The 21801-nt window shown below is 39.7% G+C and overlaps 1 protein-coding gene across 1 annotated transcript in view; it reads right to left on the bottom strand.

The window, feature by feature from the left end:
* Positions 1-21801, bottom strand: part of LOC109958378 (ankyrin-2-like) — a 56307-nt gene that overhangs the window by 3475 nt on the left and 31031 nt on the right. Inside the window, 18 exon segments of the mRNA XM_020596945.1 lie at positions 445-528; positions 6395-6473; positions 6808-7018; positions 7097-7237; positions 7422-7553; positions 7822-7899; positions 8598-11374; positions 11622-16806; positions 18429-18450; positions 18548-18580; positions 18688-18810; positions 18917-19042; positions 19327-19555; positions 19645-19741; positions 19965-20172; positions 20273-20484; positions 20710-20864; positions 21601-21769. Of these exon segments, the coding sequence (XP_020452601.1) occupies positions 445-528; positions 6395-6473; positions 6808-7018; positions 7097-7237; positions 7422-7553; positions 7822-7899; positions 8598-11374; positions 11622-16806; positions 18429-18450; positions 18548-18580; positions 18688-18810; positions 18917-19042; positions 19327-19555; positions 19645-19741; positions 19965-20172; positions 20273-20484; positions 20710-20864; positions 21601-21769 (10061 nt within the window).

Raw genomic sequence — 21801 nt, 5'->3', positions numbered from 1 at the left:
TATATTACTTGTGTGGTGTAGAAGATAATTATTTAAGAATGTAATTATGTAAGAATGTTAACACTCTGTTATATTTTTTTTAGTATAATGCTTGTGTGGTAGAATATGTAGAGATACTGCTTGCAAACCAATGATGGTAAGATGATGTCAGGGGGTAGGACTGGATAAGTCTGACTTCTTCCTACTCCGTTCAAGCATGTACTAGGTATAAGCAAATTGATAATGGCATTTGTGGGTATGTGTGAAATTATGTGTGTTGATATATCGACTGTCTTTACATGCTTGAAAGAATAAATAAATCAAATCAAATCAAATTAAAAGTCAGCAACATTGCAACAGAGTCTTTGGTATTGCTGCACAACCACAAATGTCTTTTTTAATCTTTACAGGCTATTGTCACTTTTGCAATATGCGCATGAGAGCTTATACAGAATCTTGCTTTACCTGTCTGACAACACTGTGTCCATTTTCATCCTTGTACTTTTCTTCTGTCACTGACTGAGTGGGGAGTTCAGTCGTTTCATCAGCCTTCAAGGGCAACAACAAAAACAGTAATCAAGAATTCTATCTTGGGTCAGTGAAATGTTTAATTCTCCACTCCAAAAACAAAACACTGATGCAAGTTACAGAGAAAGCGGGACACAATACTTGAGTATGAGGCAAGAATTCAGTGAGAGAATAAGGACTTTGAAATACAGGATACAAACTTGCATTCTCAGTTAAAAAAGGGGGGAGGGGTTATTTTGTCAAAAAAAAACCAACAAAGAAGTGCCCACAGCACAATAAAATGCCTCCATGAGGTTCAGCCATCAATGCAAATCAAGTGGCAGGTTTCTTATAAATCCTAAATTTCACTGATTTCTAACACAATATGATGAGACTAAAAGTTCTTAGGTGACAAACATTTTAACCTGACAGTGAAGACCTAGCTGGGTTAGTTTCTCTCTGGAAGTCACACCCTCCATGCTCATTTAAAAAAAACACGGTAAATCAGATACCTGAATGACAACTATCCTTTGCACTATTTTGACTGTCATAAGGCCATCATCTGAACTTTCTTAACTGATCTGAGGTCTTTGATGATATCTTGACCAATCAACACAGATCCATTAAGATTTAATAATTGGGAATATAGGAATGCTTATGTATATGGCAAAGCAAGCATTAACCAGATTGATATGGTGCACTTCCAATTTGATTTTGAGTATTTTGTATGAATTTTCTTGTTTCACATTGGAAAGTACAACATAGCAGTCTGTAACTTGGAAAAAACATTTGCAAAATGTACCATGCTTTTACGTAATGAAAGAATTATTGTGATATTGCTAATGAGAACAGGTAGCATGTTTTACTGTAATAATACAGCTGGTTACAGGAACAAAAGTGACATGCTGAGTGAGGACCAGATACACCAGAAATCATAACTAAATGAGGATTATATAAGGAGTTTTAGGCCATATTCATGTGGTCAGAGGTTTAGCAGTCATTCCTCTGCGAAGCAAATATATGATTGGTTAGGTTCAGCTCCAGGAAAAGCTTGCAGGTTGGGATGGTTTACCAAATCTCATCTTACCCTTGTCAGAGATTTATCAGTATCTTCACATTCTTGAATTTCATAAACAGGGAGCTGTTTCGAAGCCTCACACAAGGCAAACTCTTCATCAAATGTTTCTGAACAGTGTAGTAATTCTTGACTCTCTGCATGTACATTGTGAAGTGGCTCATAGACAAAGGATGCATCCTCATAATCTTCACTTCCTGAGGATGACACCACTTTTTCATTCACATTTTCTAGCACTCTAGGATGGCTGAGATGATCCTGCTGCTGACTTCCACTTGATCTAGTTTCTGTCTCGGGGTCTTCAGGTTCAGTCACTGAGAAATCTGACGCAACTTGTTTGCAGTCAAAGTAAGGCTCTGGATCATAGTATTCATAGGTTGGGCTGTCTGCACCACTATATACAACCTCTTCAGTTCTTGGATGCACATGGGTATGCACATTTCCCTCCTCATCAGAGGATGATGAAGTAATCTCTGCTTTGGGTTTAACTGAAGTTGGCTGAGAGGCAAAACGCTGATAAATGATCAGAGTCAGAGCTTCTTCTGAAGGCTGTCTACTGGCCCTTGGCCTATCCTTATCTGAGGATGTCTCTACTTTTTCTGAGGAGGGGTACAGCATCAGTTCCTCAAAGCAAAAATATCTTTCAGGTGTTACTTTCTCAGGAGTAATTTCAGAAACAGGTTGAGAAAAGAAATCTTCAGCCTGAATGGCTTCAGAGGTTGCCTCCCATAAATCTGTAGGTTGATCTGAGGTACACTGTGTTGATGTTTCTTCTGTCACTCCCCCTGAGATATTAGATGGTGTAGTTGATTCATTGTGTTCTTGATTTGGAAGAATTTCATTTGTCAAATCTTCCTCACAAAGATTGTTTTCAGGTAGGTGAAACTGGCTCTTTGCAGGGAAAGACATTGAAAAAAATGCCTCAGCGGCATCGTATTTGCTTGACAGGAACGAGTCCAAATGCAAACTGGAGTTCAGTGATTGTTCCCCCACTTTGCAAAATCTCTGGGGAGAGTCTGGGACTGAAATAGACTCAGTAGGGGATACAGGACTGTCTTTACATTGACCAGGGCTTGAGGGTACACTTGTCTCAGAGGATTTTGTTATATCGAGAGCAGCTAAAACTAATTCAGGTTCATCTTGAGAGGATGTTTGGAAATGCGCAGGCTCTGTGACAGCTACATTTGTGTGTTTAGTGTCTTCTGTAGGACATGGATCTTCAAATGAAAGGTCTTCAAACTTGTAAATTTGATCAACTTCTGAGCTTTCATCACTGGATTCTGACAAAGGTGGGTCAAGTGTCTCTGGACTAAACTTAAGTTTCATCTCCTCCAGATCTGACAGCAGCTGGTCAAGCTGAGGGGACCCAGACCCCGGTGGTGTTGAAGTGGATTCTAAGGGTATGACGATTTGATCATCTTGACATTCTTGAGCTGTTTGACTTGGTGAGTCTGGGATCATTGAGCTTGATTTAGGTATGCTAGGATCTTCCCTTTCTTTGAGGAGTATTTCATTTGTTTCCTGTGGTGAGCTACTTTGACTGGTCGATGTTATTTCAGATTTCATTTCACTGAGGTCAAAGGTACCTGGAATTGATAATTCTAGTTTTTCAGTGGAAAGTGTGTTTGATTCATTTGCCAAGGATGGTGTTTTAGTTGGAAAGACCTGACTCTGTCCTAGATCAATATTGTTTTTCTTAGAAGAGTCTGAAACATTTATCTTGGAGGATGCTGTTGATACCTGCAAGAAATGATACAATGAAGTGGGAAAAATGAGTATGATTTGATTTCTTTTGTTGATGGAAGAATGAGTCAAATGAAGAATGCACCTGTCAATGATAAGTTCAGCTTTTTTACTTGAGACAATAGTGCCACTAATGAGGAAATTCATTTGTAGTCCACATGCATTTAGGTCACTGCAGTAGTATCTAATAAAATGGCTGATTAAGATGCTGAAAATTAGGATTTTTTCATATATTCCTGACAATAGGAGATATTACAAATAACACTATCATTTTACAATAAGAAGGGCACAAATGAACTTGAGTCAAAATCAGGATTTGGTGTACATGCATAATTTTACACTAATTTCAAATAACTGGCTGTTGCATTGTCAAATCACAAGTACAGAAAGCATTACACATCCCCATGAAAATGCTAAACCCACTAGTTTAGAGTATCTGTTACAGCCAAATGCTATTAGTGTCTGTTCTACTGCAGGTCTTCTTGTCTCCAATTGTTATTAAAACTAACAGCCTACAGACATACTGCTTCACTAAGATCATTCAACATTTTGAAAAGCATACTGTAATTGTTTTGTAAAAAAATTAAACTATACCAGGTGTAATACAATCAACACAAGCAACCAGTGGTGCTGTGTTCCATGCTTAAACATTATTAAAGAATTAAATATATGAAAACAGTGGGGGCCTCTGGCTTATAAAAAGGATTGAAAATGAACAGCCAGTACATTCCATAAATGTGACATATACATCAGGTGGTTTAGGCTTTTATGGCTGTTGAGTGAAAACGAGATTAGTGCTATGCGGCTTAAGGTAACTACAGTAGACTGTAATCTCAGAAAAAAAAAAAAGTTAAAAATGAATGGCACCAAGGTAAGATATAATTAAGGCACTTGAATCTCCTTATGCTTCAAGCAGTCAAGTCAGCTTGTTAAGTCTCACTGTATTGCTACATAAGTCCATTGGTTAGTGCTTTATCTGTGTAGCTTATGAGAATCTTCCACACCAGGTCAAGGGCGCTCTTTAATTCCCATTAGTTGTGCTTTACTGAAAGATCATTCCTTAAACTGTAATGCGAATACGCCACGGCAAGGCAGTGAAACCTCTGATTGATCTTGTGATTGTATGTATATAGAAGATTGTGGATTCAAATGATAAAACCAGTAATCAAGGAAAGATTGAGTTATTTCCTTCTGCGCTTTTGAAGCTTCAGATGACAGTGGTCTGACTTTATGGCATTAGCCTCAACTGGAATGACTTTTGTTTTTTCCTCACTATGGATATTCTGTATGTGTAAGATATTTTGTAGCTGAAACAACAGTTGAAAAATGGATGGCTCTTCTTCTTCTTCTTCATATGTATGTGTTTATCCAGCCATTCATCAAAAAGTGACGGAGGAGCATTAATGGAACTGTGTGAGTAATCACATTTTATGTGCTTATACTGTGCACCTGGCAAATCTGGTGGAAGATCATCAACTGATGTGACAGAGTCCCAAAGGAGGGGAGAATCTTGAGCTGGAGGTATTAATTGTGATGTCAGAGAGCTACCCTGACCTGTTTCCTCAGTGCAGACTAGTGTCAGGAGCTGACATCTGTAATTGTGAAGGATGATTTCCTCCTGACTACAGTAAAAAAATGGAATAACAATATTACAGTCAGGTGTGGACAAGTTCTGAGAGCAAGAGTTCAAGAAATGAGTAACTGTACTGAGTACTCCGGTGAGGATGGTTATTTGTATCTGAACATGTGTATCCATGAATAGATGTAACTGGAACATGTGAAGATGCTCTTCAAGCAAAATCTCATCACACTCAGCTGATGTCACTGGTCAAAATGGTCTGAAATCTCTCTTTGTCTGTACCAGGTATAGGTTGCCTATATTTAGGTTCTTAAAAGTCAGGGGACAGTGGCTTATATTTATTATAAATATTCAGGACAAATGGAATCTGACATTATAGGAGTGTCAGTATCTTCTAACCCAAATGGGTTCACATTCATATGTGTGTGATTGGTAGGAGTGCAATTCATTTTCATTAAAATTAATTGTAACTTTGGGTGAACTACATGCATCAGACCTTAGAGAGAGTGCCCAGATGTCATCCAATGTACTGGAAAGACCTACAGATGAGAGTCTTCTATTCCCCAGAGCAGAGTCAGGTGACATTGCCCTATAATCACCTACTGACATGACAGAGTCAGAGGATGGCACTCTAGACATGGAGTCATTTAATAGCCATTCCTCTGCAGGGGAAGCGTCATCCTTCATTATCTGATAAAAATAAGCCACACTGCTTCTCAGATTCCAGAGAATTAGGGGTCAAAGGACTGAAAGGCTTGCTCAGATGACGCCTTTGCCCCGACCATGTCATTGTCACTGTCTGAACTAAGAGGACAGTGATTATTGTACCCATCAGGTACATCAGGTCATTTGAGTGGTAGGCCATGCTGGGTTCAACTCACTGGACTTTATCATTATCATCAATAAAGGGCATACTTTCTGGATAACCACCACTCTATACACTGGGTTTCATGTTTTCTTCCTTGTTTGACTTGAAGAGTTTGAAGCTTATGTCCACACATGAATCCTGTGTTATGATCTTGAAAGAACTGCGCTTTGAGCTCATCAGCACATGTCTGAGGGAGCCTGCTTCAGTCATGGCCAGAACTGCTTGATGATCCTCTGCTGGCAAGGCTAACAGACTAGGGTCAGAGATTTTTTTTGCTAATAGTTTTAGCTATGTCCGTATCACCAATCTGTGGTGTATAGCAAAACTCACCACAAAGCTCACTGAAGTCTGTCTCAGCTTTGTCTGACTCTGATAGGCTCAGAATAAAATCTCTAATAAATATAGATGAGGGTGACTTTAGAGTTTCAGGTGATTACCCTTGCTCATCTTTATAACTACGCTGCTTCAATGGGAAGATTTGGCTGCAGTCATCTTTGACTTGGCACCATGCGCCATCTAGGAATGGCCTGATGAAATGAATTTCAATACTGCAGGTCCCTTGCTGGTCCTTCAGTTTGTGGTCATAAGCTTGAATTTCTTGGCTCTCCAATGTGGCTTCTTTTGAAGTAGGAAGCAAACTTACTTGCTCATCTGAGTTGTTGTAACATGTAGGTTCTTGTGGAATCATATCCTCGGAGGTCCACAGGTTAGGGTTCAATTCACTGTAACACACAAAGAAGGCTAGCTCACAAAATTTGATTTTGTATATATCAAGGCCCTAATCTAACAAGGACAGTGCTCACAAACAATGAGTGCAGAGCAAATACCTGCACTAGTGTGTTCTAAGAAAAACTGCATACTGGTTGCATAAGGACATGATACAGTTCTGTTTACTATTGTCAAAATGCTGGTAAATACTGACATCTAGCAATGCAGCATTTAATATGCTGTGTCTTGTGCGTGGTATGGTTGTCAACTGAAGTGCAGCCAGTGATGTGACACTACATTAGACTGTCAATATGTGTTGCAGTTTCAGAAATCAAATAAACAATTTACTGTGGAATCTCAAGCTCCTCCAACAGATCACCATGCATGCTCTCTGAGTGGGTATGTCCAGCAGGTTCTGCCCAGGAAGTAATATCCAGTAGGGAAGCCACTGAGAGGTCCTCTTCAGAAACAGCTGGGGGTGGTCTGCGGTCTGACTCCACCCTTCTCACAATTCTAGGGCTGTCTACATCCTCTTGCACTGAAGATAAGGCTACAGACACTAAAGAATAAACACATGATGAAAAAGAGTGCAAGCGACACAGATAGAGCCTGGTTTTAGATAAAGCCTTCAATCTACCTTCACTCTGATCCAATGTCTTCTCTATTTCTGCATAAGTTCTAGATGTTTGTTCTTGAACTGACTTGTTCATCTGCGTTTCAATAAGATGTACGATGTCCATGCGGTTGATCTTGGTCAGTCTCTTAATCAGACAGTCCTCTGTGGAAGGATTTATCATTGTCAGACTGTAGAAAATCATTCAGTTAAAACCACAAAAAATTGTTTCAAATTAGTGCATTCAGCATCTTCAAACAAATAAGCAATGCTTACAGGATATGATTACTGAATTGACAAGTATTAGCAAAATGTCACTTGATATCTGTCAGACCAAAATGACATGTACCTGTGGCATGTTTGCCTTCCCGCTCAACCCAGTGCTGCAACAAGGCATGGCTCTGATCTTGGAGGGAATTAGGATTCTCTGTTCTCACTAACTGTATATCATCGTCACTGAATTCAAGTTCCCTTGCCAGCTCTGAGGTGATGGATAACAAAAAACAAACAAAAGGGGGGGTTTACATTTTAAATAATCTTAAACTATACTGTGTTGTGATGATACAGCACAGAAACTTTATTTTCTATTTTAGCTATTCCTCATGTTCCACTCACAAATATATAATTTCCAGTTTAAAGATAATGCTATACATACAGTATTTCTTCTCCCTAAATTGCATTGAAGGGACTATTTTGAAATTAAAAAAAAAAAGAAAATTATGATGAAAATGCATTATTTGACAGCTTACCAGTCCAGCTGAAGCCAAGAAGATCTGCAATGATAGTTAATGTCTCCTCTTTCCTGTCAGCATCATCCTGCCAATCCACTAAAACATTTCGCCAGAGCCAACATTCAATTTCAAATGTCATGGTCAACAGTTCAATGTGTAATATTTATCTCAAAGTAAAACCTTTTTTCACATTGCAGGTACCAGTCATGTGAAGCATACTTTGCAAGTGTACTGTAGATGTAAAATGGTATTTCCTGAGCACACTATGTTATGGGCTGTAATAACTCAAATTAATTGTGAATCTGTGACGCTGAGATGAATGATAACATAAAAGTTGGATTCGTTATGAATGAATGACTATTTGATCAGAAATAGCACATCATTGTTTTTACCTATTAGTGGAAGCAATGACATTAATGTGCTAATTAAGGGATGTGCATGTTAATATCAGTAATGCTGTATTATATGTTTTAAACATTAGTAGCATTAGTAGCAGTAGCTAGCACTTCTTTAACCAACACGGCCACTCAATCTTGAGATTGCATATACATAAACACAAATGGAACTTACCAACACACAAAACACCACAACAGACAACACACCCACACACACCCACACACATACACGATGCAGACAAACAAACAAACACAATGAGGACAGAACAAGATAAATCACTACACACAAAGACAACACAAAATGATTAGCGGTGACATTATGTTCATAGGAAGAGCAAAAGCATCTGCTGCTGAGGAGAAGAGATAGGAAAGCTAAAACCAATGTAGGTCTAGCAATACCTGGCATACATTCTGAAGTTTGGTCATCTGTGATTGTCTGCATCTGAGTTTCCACCATGTCATCCCAGGCAGGTCTCGATTCAAATACTTCTATCCCAGAAGATGGGTGCACATCTGGCAATGGATTGCCATCAAAGTCTGAACTGTGTGAGGCTGGGATATCATATGTGAAGATAACGGAATCTGGACTCCTGTGGCTAGCACTGCTTATGTCATCAGTATCCAAAGAAGATCTAGCGCATGTTTCTGTAGTCTTAGAGCATTGGATTTCTTTGCTTTGGGGAGAGGAGGAAACTGGATGCGGTACAAGTTTCTGTTCTGTCATGACAGGAAGTTTGAAAGGGTTAAAGTTTGATTCATTAATGGACTGACTACTATCTGAATAAGTCCTGCTGTCTTCATTAACTGCTTTACTTGTGTCACGATCGGCCTCAGATCTAGTCCTACAATCCATGGTTGAGCTTTTTTCTGCTTTTCTTTGAACCTGATCAAGCTCTGATTTTTGATAGTCTTTCAAGCATTTATCCAATTTGAAATGACAAGCCTCTTTAATTGTGCTGCCTGGCTTGATTTCCAAAGGTGGAGGTGAATCCTGATGAAATGCTGGGATGCCAGGCTGTGAAAAGGACATCTCTATGACTGAGCACTGGTCTTCTTCATCTTCGTCTTCCTCTTCCTCATCATCATCATCAGGAGAGGAGTCTGAGGAGTCATGGCTCTCCTTTGAATACAGAAAATGGCCAGCTGTGGATGTGTCTGATTGAAGGTCAGCTATAGTAGTGTCTAGATAGTCTATACCAATACACTGAAGGCTTTCAACCTCACTTTGAACATCGGTCAGTCTCTCGAAAGCACTGGGAGAACCAAAGTATACCTCTGTGGAGCTGCCAAGATCACCTTCAGAAAGTGCCTTTTCACCCTCTGAATGGCCCCTTGTGGATTTGATGAGAGTTGTGGGTTCAGTGGAAGAACTATCGTCACTGACAACCTGAATCAGAGAGGATTTTTGGATCTCTTGAAGGGTTGTGTCTTTAATAGAATCACTATTATCTAAAGGTAAAGACTTTGTTAAACCTTTCTCAGTCTCCTGTGGCAAAATGTCATCAACTGGATGCTCCCCTATATGAAAAAATGCATATCCTTCCCCGTCTTCATTAAAGCTTCGGCTTGACATGTCAATAGCTCCCCCTCTGGTCATTTCAAACAGTTTTCCCTCTTGAAACTGAAATGGATCAGGGGTTCTCTCATCACCTGGAGTCGGAACAGATGTTCTTCTGTCTTCTGCAGGACAAAGATTTATCTGATCCTCAGCATCAGCCTGTTCATTAAAGGCTCTATCATTCTCACCCTCATATCCGGGAATAACATACTGTCTGCTGACAGAACCTGAAACATCTGTCAGTGGTGACTCAGTGTCTTTGTCATCATCTGGATAATGCTCTTCTGTCACACAGCAGGAAAAATGTGTGTCAGGGACTGAGAAATGATCACTTCCTGCAGTATCTTTATCTCTGTGTATTTGAGATTCTCCTTCTGGAAACAGTGGCATAGACTCTTCACATTTTGGATCAGGTTCCTCTCTAGGAGTTGTAGTTAAGAAGGACAATGAATCATCACTTGTTTGAGAAGTTCTTAGTTGTGACTGACTATCTACTTGATCCCTAATGTTCACACTAATATCTGTTGTGTCTCTAGGTGCTGGACTACCTTCTGTCACACTTTTTTCAGAAATGTTCTGCAGTGTATCTAATGAGGAAGACTGTTTAATTGGGCAAATTTTTACATATAACGCATCATCTTCATGATCACCTATCTCTGATAATGTGGGGGCATCTAAAGATTTGTCTCTCCCCATTTTAGCCTCCTGTTCCATCTCCTCAAATGTTTTGATCTTTGCAGCCATTTTAAACATCTTCTCTTCTGGGGTCAATTGCTTATTAGTGGTATCACCCTCACTATCATCTTTGTCGAGAGAGTCTTGCCTTATGAGTATGTGAAGATTCTCACTGTCAGACGTTTTGGTACTGAAGAACAGGTTACCATCAGTTGCTTTTGTTGCTGAGTTGGAATATTTTTCTTCCTTAATTTCACTTGCCATTTGAATGGTCTCAATGTGGTTTTCCTGTTCACCATGTTCATTTTCATCCCTGTAAATATGTTTGTCATCACCAAAACATGCTTTGGGTTGAGAAGCACAATTCTTATACACAGCTGTCACAGAGTCTTTTGGTTCTGTGGGACTGCCCTCAAGGGAGTCGGGACAGGGGGATTCTCTGGTAGGGCTTGGCTCAATTGAGTCAGGGGATTTCTTTGAAGAGCTATCCTCCATGAGAGGACTTGCCTCTAGTGAGTCTTGATGACCCAGCTCTTCAGCTGGATCATCAAAAAGTTCAATATTTAGATTCTTTACATTGGCTGGTCGCTGTGGTGGCTGGTCTTCATGATCATTCTTAGAGTCATCGGTTGCTGCATATGACTTTGTAATGCCCATCACACCTTCACTAGAGTCATTAAAATATGACACTGCACTTGGTGAGGTTTTAGTTTCCTCCTCTTTTGTTGAGAAACTCTTGGGACTTTCATCTTCTTGGGAACAGGTCTTCCATTCATTTTCCAGAGCTTCCTTTTCATTGATACCTATATTAGTATCTTTTGGTGACATCATCTTGTATTCAGGGGAGAAAGTAGGATGTTCTCTTTTAGTGTCTTTTGTTAGTATAACTTGTTTGTAGCTCTCATGGACTAACTCCTTTTCTGGGAGGTAATGTATCACTGGCCTTTTAGGTTTTAGTTTCCTCCTCTTTTGTTGAGAAACTCTTGGGACTTTCATCTTCTTGGGAACAGGTCTTCCATTCATTTTCCAGAGCTTCCTTTTCATTGATACCTATATTAGTATCTTTTGGTGACATCATCTTGTATTCAGGGGAGAAAGTAGGATGTTCTCTTTTAGTGTCTTTTGTTAGTATAACTTGTTTGTAGCTCTCATGGACTAACTCCTTTTCTGGGAGGTAATGTATCACTGGCCTTTTCTTGAGATGTTGCTCTAAGTCACTACTAAGAAGTGACAACATGCCTGACATATCCCTCTCACCTGATGACTCTTGCTTTTGTGTCTTTCCCTCAATACGAACCTCTTGGAATGGTGTCTCCAAAACAGAACTTGGTGGCTCTTCTTTGACTTCAATCACATCAGCCTGCTGGTCTTCAACTATCTTGTCCTCCAAATGATCATTTGTTAGTATAATTTGTTTGCAGCTCTCATGGACTAGATCCTCTTCTTGCTGGCACTGTATTGGGAATGGCCTTTCCTTGAGATGTTGCTCTAAGTCACTACTGAGCAGTTGCAACATACCTGACATATCCTTCACTGTTGACTGCTGGTGGTATGTCTTTCTCCCAGTGCAAACTTCTTGGAATGGTGTCTCCAAAACAGAACTTGGTGTCAGTTCTTTGACTTCAATCGCACCAATCTGTATCTGTTCATGCGTCTCTCCATCCATTCCATCCTCCACATCAGTACTAGCTACAGTTTGTGTTTTTTCATAAACTGTAATTATTTGCTCCTCACTAGACGATTTTTGGATTTTGGTCAGAGTTACTTCTTCACATTCCTCCTGGATAATGTTTTCCTCTGGAGGCCAACTTTTCACTGTTTCTTGTGTTGTGTCATCCACTATCACGCTTTCATTTTCATCAGTAAAGGGGATCATTTCAATTTTCTGCTGCACATTATCCTCTTCTGTTGGTAGAGTAGCTGCAGGCCTAGCTTCTAGATACTGATCCAAGTCACTGTTCATGACACACAACATCCCAGATGAATCTTTTACTCCCTTGGATAATTCATTTTCTTCACATTCACTCAACGATTCTTTATCCTCCCTTGTAACTGAATGTTCTTCTATGGTCACAAGAACAGTTTCTTGTGTTGTTCCACCCATCATTGCTCCTTTACTTTCATCAGTGACAGATGTGAGAATTTCCCCGTCTTTGTGTTTTGTTAAAATAATTTGCTCAAACTTCTCCTGAACAATATCCTCTTCAGGTGGCTGACTTACCACAGGCCTAACTTGTAGATACTGGTCCAAGTCACTTTTCAGCAAGGACAACATCCCTGACATATCTTTTACTGTTTTGGATGCCTGGATAGATGTTTTCCTCTCAGTGTGGACTTGTTGAAGTTGAGGCTCTGTTACTTCAATGTGGACTTGTTGAAGTCGAGGCTCTGCTACTTCAGTGTGAGTCTGTGTAAAGAATATTTTGCTTCCATGACCACTTGCTGTATGTTCTGTGCTTGCTTCCTGAATTTTGTCTTCCTGTGAAAGTATGACTTTTAAGTGCTTTTCTTCTGTTGTAGCAGAGTGAGAGAGCATTTCATTGGACATTTGATGAGTCTGTGGCAATCTGTCATAATTCTCTGTCTCCCCTGATCTCGAATCAAGCCTAGTACTTGAGGATTCAGCCATGCCTTCATGCTTTGGACTCTTAGGACTTAGATCATTGCCTTTCACTTGATCCTCAATAAGAGAAGCATCTTTCCAAAAGTAACTTTTCATACAGGGACTGGATGTTGGATTTGTATCAGGATCATCAGCCAAATTATCCATATCAGTTGGCTCCAGCTGATAGCGCACAGCTACAGTTACTGATGTCTGTTTGAACAGCTGGTACTCAGGACTTTCTTCCAGCTCTGCTTTTATGTCGGCACTGAAGTCCTCAGAAGGTCTGCGATCAGGACTGATCTGCATTTCTTCAGATAAACTCCAACCACCGCTCATGACTGGTTCATCCAACAGCATCCTACCTGGACTCTTCCTTGACATTTCAAGCCCCTTTAACTGAGGGTTAGCACTTTTATCATCTGACTGAATTCTATCAGCAATTTTTACCATCTCTCCAAAATATGGAATATCTGAAATTTGTTGTGATTTCTCAGAATCATCTCTCTTTAAACATGTTGTATGAGCCTCTAAATCCAGTGTTCCACAAACTTCAATGTCATTCTGTGGATGAAAGACTGTGAGATTCTGTATTTGGATTGGCAAGTTTTGCTCCTGTGTGGGACTGTGCATCGACCTCTCTATTGCTTCAGGACCTTCTGATTTAGATATCAATGTTGAACTACAAGAAATCTCTGTCTTATGTTCAAACAGTCTAGATTTACTTTCCAAATGGTCCCGTCCAGGCTCAAATGCCTTCATCAGCTCCTTCACAGACATAGCCTCTTCCCCTGATAACTCTGGTGCTTCTCTCTGTCGGCTAACACTTCCATCATCACACTGAACTGTATCAGTAAATTTAGCAGTTTTTCTGAAAAAAATACCATCAGAAATAAACTGTGATTCCTCAGAGTTATCTTTGGTTAAGCCTAATGGTTGAATCTCTAAGTCTGTTTGGTCACAAATCTTGTCATCACTCTGTTGAGGGAAAACAGTGAGATTCTGAGTTTGGATTTGTGATTCTACCTCCTGTGTAGGACTTTTTTTCATCATCTGTATTTGTTCGGAATCTGCAAACTGAGATATCAGTGTTGACATAGAAGAACCCATGTGCTTGTGTTCAAAAAGCTCTGGTTTAGATTTTGAGGGCTCTTGCCCAGTCTGGAATGATTTCATCAGCTCCTTCACGAACACAGTCTCTTTCTCTGACATCTCTGGCACCTCCCTCTGTGGGCTAACCCTTCCATCATCAGACTGGACTATATCAACAAATGTGACTGTCTTCTCCAAATAACCACCATCTGGAATTAACTGTGATTCCTCAGCATTATCCTTGATTAAACCTACTGGTTCATACTCAAAGTCTGGGCTGTGATAATCCTTGACATCATTCTGTTTATGAGAAATCATAGTTCTCTGAGTTTGAATAGGTGATTCTGGCTCCTGTGTTTGTGAGGATGTCTGTAGCTCTTTGGAATCTGCTGACTGAGATTTTGATATTGAAATATGAGAAGAAGCCATGGCTTTATGTTCAAAGAGCCCAGATTTACTTTTTGAGATCTCTTGCCCAGCCTGGAATGATTTCATCAGCTCCTTCACAGACGGTTTTTCCTTCTCTGACAGCTCTCTCTGTGGGCTAACCCTTCCATCATCACATTGAACTGTATCAACAAATTTTACTGTCTTTTCAAAATGAGCACTTTCCAGAATGAACTGTGATTCCTCAGAGTTATCATTGATTGAACTTACAGGTTGATATTCTAAGTCTGTTTTGTCATATTTCTTGACATCACTCTGTTGAAGGAAAACTGTGAGAGTTTGAGACTGGCTTTGCGATTTCTGCTCCTGTGTAGGACTTTGTTCTGTTGTCTCTATATCTTCAGAATCTTCTGATTTGGATATCAGTGTTGAAATGCTCGAAGAAGCCACGGCTTTATGTTCAAAGAGCCCAGATTTACTTTTTGAGCTCTCTTGCCCAGCCTGGAATGATTTCATCAGCTCCTTCACAGACGGTGTTTCCTTCTCTGACAGCTCTCTCTGTGGGCTAACCCTTCCATCATCACATTGAACTGTATCAACAAATTTTACTGTCTTTTCAAAATGAGCACTTTCCAGAATGAACTGTGATTCCTCAGAGTTATCATTGATTGAACTTACAGGTTGATATTCTAAGTCTGTTTTGTCATATTTCTTGACATCACTCTGTTGAAGGAAAACTGTGAGAGTTTGAGACTGGCTTTGCGATTTCTGCTCCTGTGTAGGACTTTGTTCTGTTGTCTCTATATCTTCAGAATCTTCTGAGTTGCATATCAGTGTTGAAAGGCTCGAAGACGCCACGGCTTTATGTTCAAAGAGCCCAGATTTACTTTTTGAGATCTCTTGCCCAGCCTGGAATGATTTCATCAGCTCCTTCACAGACGGTTTTTCCTTCTCTGACAGCTCTCTCTGTGGGCTAACCCTTCCATCATCACATTGAACTGTATCAACAAATTTTACTGTCTTTTCAAAATGAGCACTTTCCAGAATGAACTGTGATTCCTCAGAGTTATCATTGATTGAACTTACAGGTTGATATTCTAAGTCTGTTTTGTCATATTTCTTGACATCACTCTGTTGAAGGAAAACTGTGAGAGTTTGAGACTGGCTTTGCGATTTCGGCTCCTGTGTAGAACTTTGTTCTGTTGTGTCTATATCTTCAGAATCTTCTGATTTGGATATCAGTGTTGAAATGCATGAAGAAGCCACGGCTTTATGTTCAAAGAGCCCAGATTTATTTTTTGATGGGTCTTGTCCGGTCTGGAATGCTTTCATCAGCTCCTTAACAGACATAGTCTCCTCTAATCTTTCTGTCTGAGATCTGGGCGATTTAGGAGACTTGGGAACTCTGGGGAGTTCTGGCATGTCTGCCTCCATATGCTTTGTGGTGAGAGTTTTTTTCTCATGTATTAGAACTTGACTACTTTGCACTTCCTGTTCTTTGACTTTGTTCTGTAAAGCTTTAACTCTGTCTTTTATAGGTCCTATAGGTGTCTCAACCACTAGAGGAGAAGCTGGAGGATCCATAACTGATGTGGATATGAGGTCAGTCTCCTTAAGAACAACATCACCATCTAAAGACTCTTCAGAGCTCCTCCTTTCCAGTTCTCCCTCAGAGCTGCTACACGCAGAACGCTCCCTGTCTCGAAGTTTCTTTCTAATTGGTTTCTTGATATCTGGGGGATGCTGTTTGCCATCACACTTTAAGGCAGCCTGTTCAAATCTGTCTTGAACAAGGTCTTCTTGTGAACTACTCATTACTACAGGTCTCTCTTCAAAGTATTCTTCCATGTTCATACTTAGGTGCGAGACAATTTCTGTCATGTCTTGGACCTCCATGGCAGATGTACTTGAAGTTGTCCTCTCAATGCAAATCTGCTGAATGACTAGTTCTTCAACACGGGTATTCCTTGTGTCAGCCTTAATGTTACAGAGTGAATCCATTTTCTCTTTTTTGGTGCCACGTTGTCGCACTTCCTGTTTGATGTTGTTTATCCCATCTCTCATCTCCTCAAACTGTCCCTGTCTGTCTTTGAACTGTTCCACTATGGCCGAATGCTCTTTTTCTTGCAACCATCGAGCCTCAGCTCTCTCTTCATTCATTTGCTCTGTGGTCAAAATTGCAGAAATTTTGATGTCTGACATATCTGAGAGTAGGTCTGGGCTTGCAAGGGTCGCAGGGTCGAGAGGCTGGTTAGTTCTCAGGGAGAATGTCTCAGTTGACCAAGATTCATCATCTTCAATTTAAAAAGATTTACAACCAAAAAGGGTAAAGGACATAAGGGACAAATGAAGTGGGAGAGAGAGACATGAGAAAACTGTGATCAAGACAATGCCATCTAAAAATCCATCTTCAGTTCACAGAGTAAGGAGAGGACTGACAAGGATAGGTGATTCTTGAAAGAAAAAACAAACAAAAACAAAAAGGATAATATTGTGTCCAAAGGATTTTGGAGGGGAGTAGAGAAGTAAACAGATAAGCAAAGCCAGCAGAAGTAAAAGAACAGGTATAGCACAGCATGAACAAGAATTTATCTAATTTGTCTGACTATATTCACAATTTTATCATAAAAAATACAAATAAGATAAGAGACACCTATATATGGAACAAAGGGACAGGAAAATATGCAGGAGACAAACAAAACTTCTCAAGATTGTTGCTGACATGAACAGTCATGCCTGCCTACAAATTAAAGTTTTAAGATGTAAAAAATATAATACATTTCATATACAAAAATTAAAAGAGGAACTTCAGTAAGAGTATGTGTAAGATAAATTATTAATCATGAAAAATAAAATCCCATGTTATAGCAAATACTTCTTTTTTCAATGTATAAAAATTTGCACATTTTATTTTAGATGTCTGCAGTTTCTCTTGTGTCAAATATAATTACAGGTTAAAAGTTGTAAATGTTATTATATAGTACCTTTACTTTGTTTTGTGTTCGTATAGCCCTATTAACTTACATACAGAAAAATTCAGTGAATGAATGAAAGTAATTTTAAAAAGCTGGGAATTGAAAAAGAAATGTATAGCTTATTTGACTTAAATTCTTCAAAAGAAATGGCCAAAATCACATAAAAAATGAATGATGATAATAAAAATAAACCGGCAATAAATCTACACACTTTAGCAAAGAACAAACAACACAATGATGCTGTCTGTCAGTGATTTATGTACAAAAGAAATAAAATGTTTTAGCATACATGTAAAAATGTTATGAAATGTAACCTGAGAAAATAATGATTGGTCAAAATGAATACTTCTCATATATTATTACCATAAAATATTCTGAAGGAAAGATACAATTCACCTTGAATATCTTGATTTAATATACATTAAGTTTTATTTTGACCTTCATTATTATTTGATTCTGACTGGAAAAAGCATATGGTCATAGCAATTATAGAAAATGAGAAGGAGAGAGTCAGTGGGGTTTGGAATGAGGATGTGGAATACATCAGCCATAGCATAGCTGCCACTAGCAAACATGTAACTCTATATAGTGTTAGTAGAGCAAATAAAGAGACTGGGATTAATTTAAATGGAAAGTAAAATATATCAATCATTGCATCTCTTTGCCCATAAAGATTTTCATTGTAACGTAATTTACAGCCTGAATGTTTTAAAACCAGTTTAGACCAATTTGTCATGCACTGTAAAATTAACTATTTAATGTTACATAAAAATTATATACTGGTACCCTCAATACCAACACTGACCACTGAAAACAAAAAATGTCTCAAATGCGTGGCTCTCTATCATGCAATCAGGTCAATGTAATTACTTCTGAAAATTATGTTGAATAATTATTGAACACTTTAATAAGATATAAAAAAGCAACATAATTGAGCTTACATTTCTTGTCACTCTTCTCACTCTGTCAAAAGAAGATAAAACGGGCATCATTAGCTGCAACCTGATTAAGGCATATTTATTTCTTTATTGTGCTACTGTATGACATCAATGTTATTTACCTCATCATCTGCATCTTGGTCTGAATCTGACTCCTAAAGAGAGGAATGCAACAGAGAGAAAGCAAACAATACAGTCAGTGCGATTAAAAATAAAGTACAACAATAAAATAAATACAAAACTGAATTACTTTTAAACTAACCTTTGAGTATGCTGGGAGTGTGATGTTAAGGTTGCAGATAGCACTGAGGTTAAGACTACGGTATGTTCGTGGTTCCTTTGTGAAGGACAGGCGACCACATGGCTCCTGTGCTGTGTCTCTAACCTGTCCATTAATAAAATTGATTACATTAATTACAAATATTGGGTTTCTGAATATCCGAATAAATAAGTACAGTTTCTGGACATTTTTGTTCGGTGTGTAGTCGTACTTTGATGAAGAGGGCCAGTCTGTTCTCTTTGAAAGCAAAGAAACTGAACACATGGTGCTGTCCACTCTTGGTAAGAGGCACGAGGTTTCCAAAACAGTCAGCAAATATAGGTTTTCCCTCCAGCACCTGTGTGTGGATATGACAGCTTATTTTATTTTACAATTTAAACAAACCATTAAGGTCTGTCTCCAAACAGTATTGTCAGGATTTTTAAGCACACTGACTAATTAGAACAGTTTGGACGACCGTGTCTGGCCCTTAACCTCTGTTTACTTTCCATTTTATTCTCCTTCTACTATTATCTTCTTTATACCTTTGCACTGTGGCTACAGGCTAATTTTGCATTACTTCTGTTATTTCTCCTCTCACACGTTTCTCTTCTCTCATGTACCCTGGCCATCACACTGCACCTCAACATCTCGGCTGCGTGCAACTTCCGTGAAGTTCTCCTGCTGCTCCAGGGTTTTGTCCATCTTGTCGTCTGTCATGCAGAAACAGCGCAGGCGGGCCTCAATGGGATCCAGTGTCTTGGCGAAAATGACAAACTTGGCCATGTATGGAACACAGATTATCTCTCTGTACAGCTGAGTGGCAAAATTGACAGACTCCTGGATCTGTCTGCAATCTATCAGCCAGAACCTAGGAATATAAAGACTTTTAGTCAGTAACTGATCAGTGCTACCAGCTAGCTTCACAACTCCACATTTAAAAATGCAGAACGGCTTTACCTTGCAGACACGTTTGTGGTGAAGGAAACACATTGGTTAACAAAGGTGAGTGGCGTGGAGCCAGTGATATCCTCCCACTGAGCAGGAGTCGTTCCACCTGAAGCACAGGCCCGTGATTGTTACCCAACTTGTTGCAGTGGTTCGTTGATTGTTTTGTATTTATAGAAAGAAAACTAATATGACAGGATTTCTCTTTGCTTTCCAAGTGTGTTAATGACAAAAGCCAAAAAACAAACAGCCAACCAAACAAAAATCATCTGTTAGGCTGTCATGCTTTCATTTTTATATAGTTTGCTGATATGAAAATTGATAATCATTACCTGTAATACTGCAAAGCAAACGTAAAGTGGGGGTCTCCCCACTGTACACTGCACTTGGCCCGTCACTGATTGAGGTTTTGGGAATAGGGATTGTCATGGTGATTGGTTTATGGAACTTCCTCCTTCTTGGCTCCAATGTGACAATTGCGCTGAATGTAGCTTTATTACCGAGAATCTTTTTCACAGCATCACCATCAATGGGCTGAGCCTGAAACAAAGTACAAAAATAAATGAAACAACTTTACTGATTCCTTTAAAGTTTAACATCTCACTGATACATGACTGGCTAAGGAATGCTCTGTAGGTACCTGTAGCCCAACCCTGATTTTCTTGGTGAGGGCTCCTTCGGGGAAGACAGCCTGGACCTGGGGCACAAGAGTGCTACTAAGGACCCCGCCCTCTGGTCCAATCAAATGACTGTCTTGCTTTATCCGTGACACTACTGCAAAATACTGCGGGAAGTCTCGGGTGATGATGCGGCATATTCTTTTCTTCTCAAGCTCCTCAGGAGAATCAAGTTCTGAGAAGATCAGAAATATTCAGGATAATCACCCAATCAGAGGCTTAGAGAATGGAGTCTTTCACTTTCTCTTCATTGATTACTTCCTCTACTTCCTGCTTTACTACTCTATTGTAGCCTATGTTGTATTTTAATGTTATCACATTGTGGCTTCAAGTTTCTGCACTCTTGTGCTTACATGAACTGTTTTGCACTGTAATGTGCAGTACAGTCGAGATCCCTTACTTTCATCCATGCCATTAAGTATCTGGTTCAGTTCCTCTTCAGTGAAGTCACAGTGGTGCTCCCTCCAGCTTTCCCCTGTCTCACTCCTCAAGATTACTAACTCTCTCTCTGTGCCCCGAAGAGCTGCAAAATGGGGTATCTCCACTATCACAGGCCTATAAAGAGTGACAAGGTAAAGTCAAACACAAATCAGACTTAGAAGTGCATTTGTGCTAACATTTTGGCAGAGCTGACTTTCCAAGATAATGATGCTTGGGTTGATTTATGAATGACCTCATAAACAAACCAAACAAAAAAGAACACACAGTTCAAATTAAAAATAAAAATAATCAGGTGCATCTCATGCTTGCTAAAAAATGAAAAAGTAATCTGAAAAATATTTAAACATAAAGAACATTCATTCCACATCACGAGCAGAATCCAGCTAGAAATTAGTCTGTGAATTGGTACTAGAGGAAAGCATTCAGTAACATAAGGGAACAAGTCTTGCTGTTTTAGACTAAGGCTTGCACTAAATACCAACCATAATACCAACAAACAAAGAATAACAAATTAAAAACAAATATAGAGTTACTCAGCAAAAACAGCTAATCATGAAAAACTCAAAAAATAATACAAATATGGTAGAAAACTATGGGTGAGCATGTGACCCAGATTCCAGGGTGGTAGGGTGTCCTCCACCCCTGGTCCTACCCGAGGAACTTGGTTCCTGGAGGACCCAGCTGCAGGATGCGACTGACCAGGCTCTCACCCTCATTCAGAGGGGGCGGAGCTGTGGGAAGGTGGAGCTTACTGATCCATACGCAGCAAAAAGGGGAGTGAAGAAGAAAGTATGAACACACCACGCAACAGTGCAAACACTCCCACACAAACATTTAAACACACACTTACCCCAGGAACTGAGCTCCGGTGGGTCCCACTTCTATGATACGACCAGCCAGTCCCTCACCCTCCACCACAGGGGGCATAGAGGCCAGACGATGTCTCTTCACCAGTCTGCAAGTCACCCGTGTAGGTGCAGAACACTTCCTTGGTGGTACAATGATCCGCAGGCCATTGTGTCGGCAGGCCCGCCTGGCCCCGCCCCCGGCA

Source organism: Monopterus albus, unplaced genomic scaffold, assembly GCF_001952655.1.
Source record: "Monopterus albus unplaced genomic scaffold, M_albus_1.0 scaffold32.1, whole genome shotgun sequence".
NCBI classification, from domain to species: Eukaryota; Metazoa; Chordata; class Actinopteri; order Synbranchiformes; family Synbranchidae; genus Monopterus; species Monopterus albus.
The sequence above is the reverse complement of the archived record's forward strand: the minus strand, read 5'-3'. Positions and strand labels throughout refer to the sequence as shown.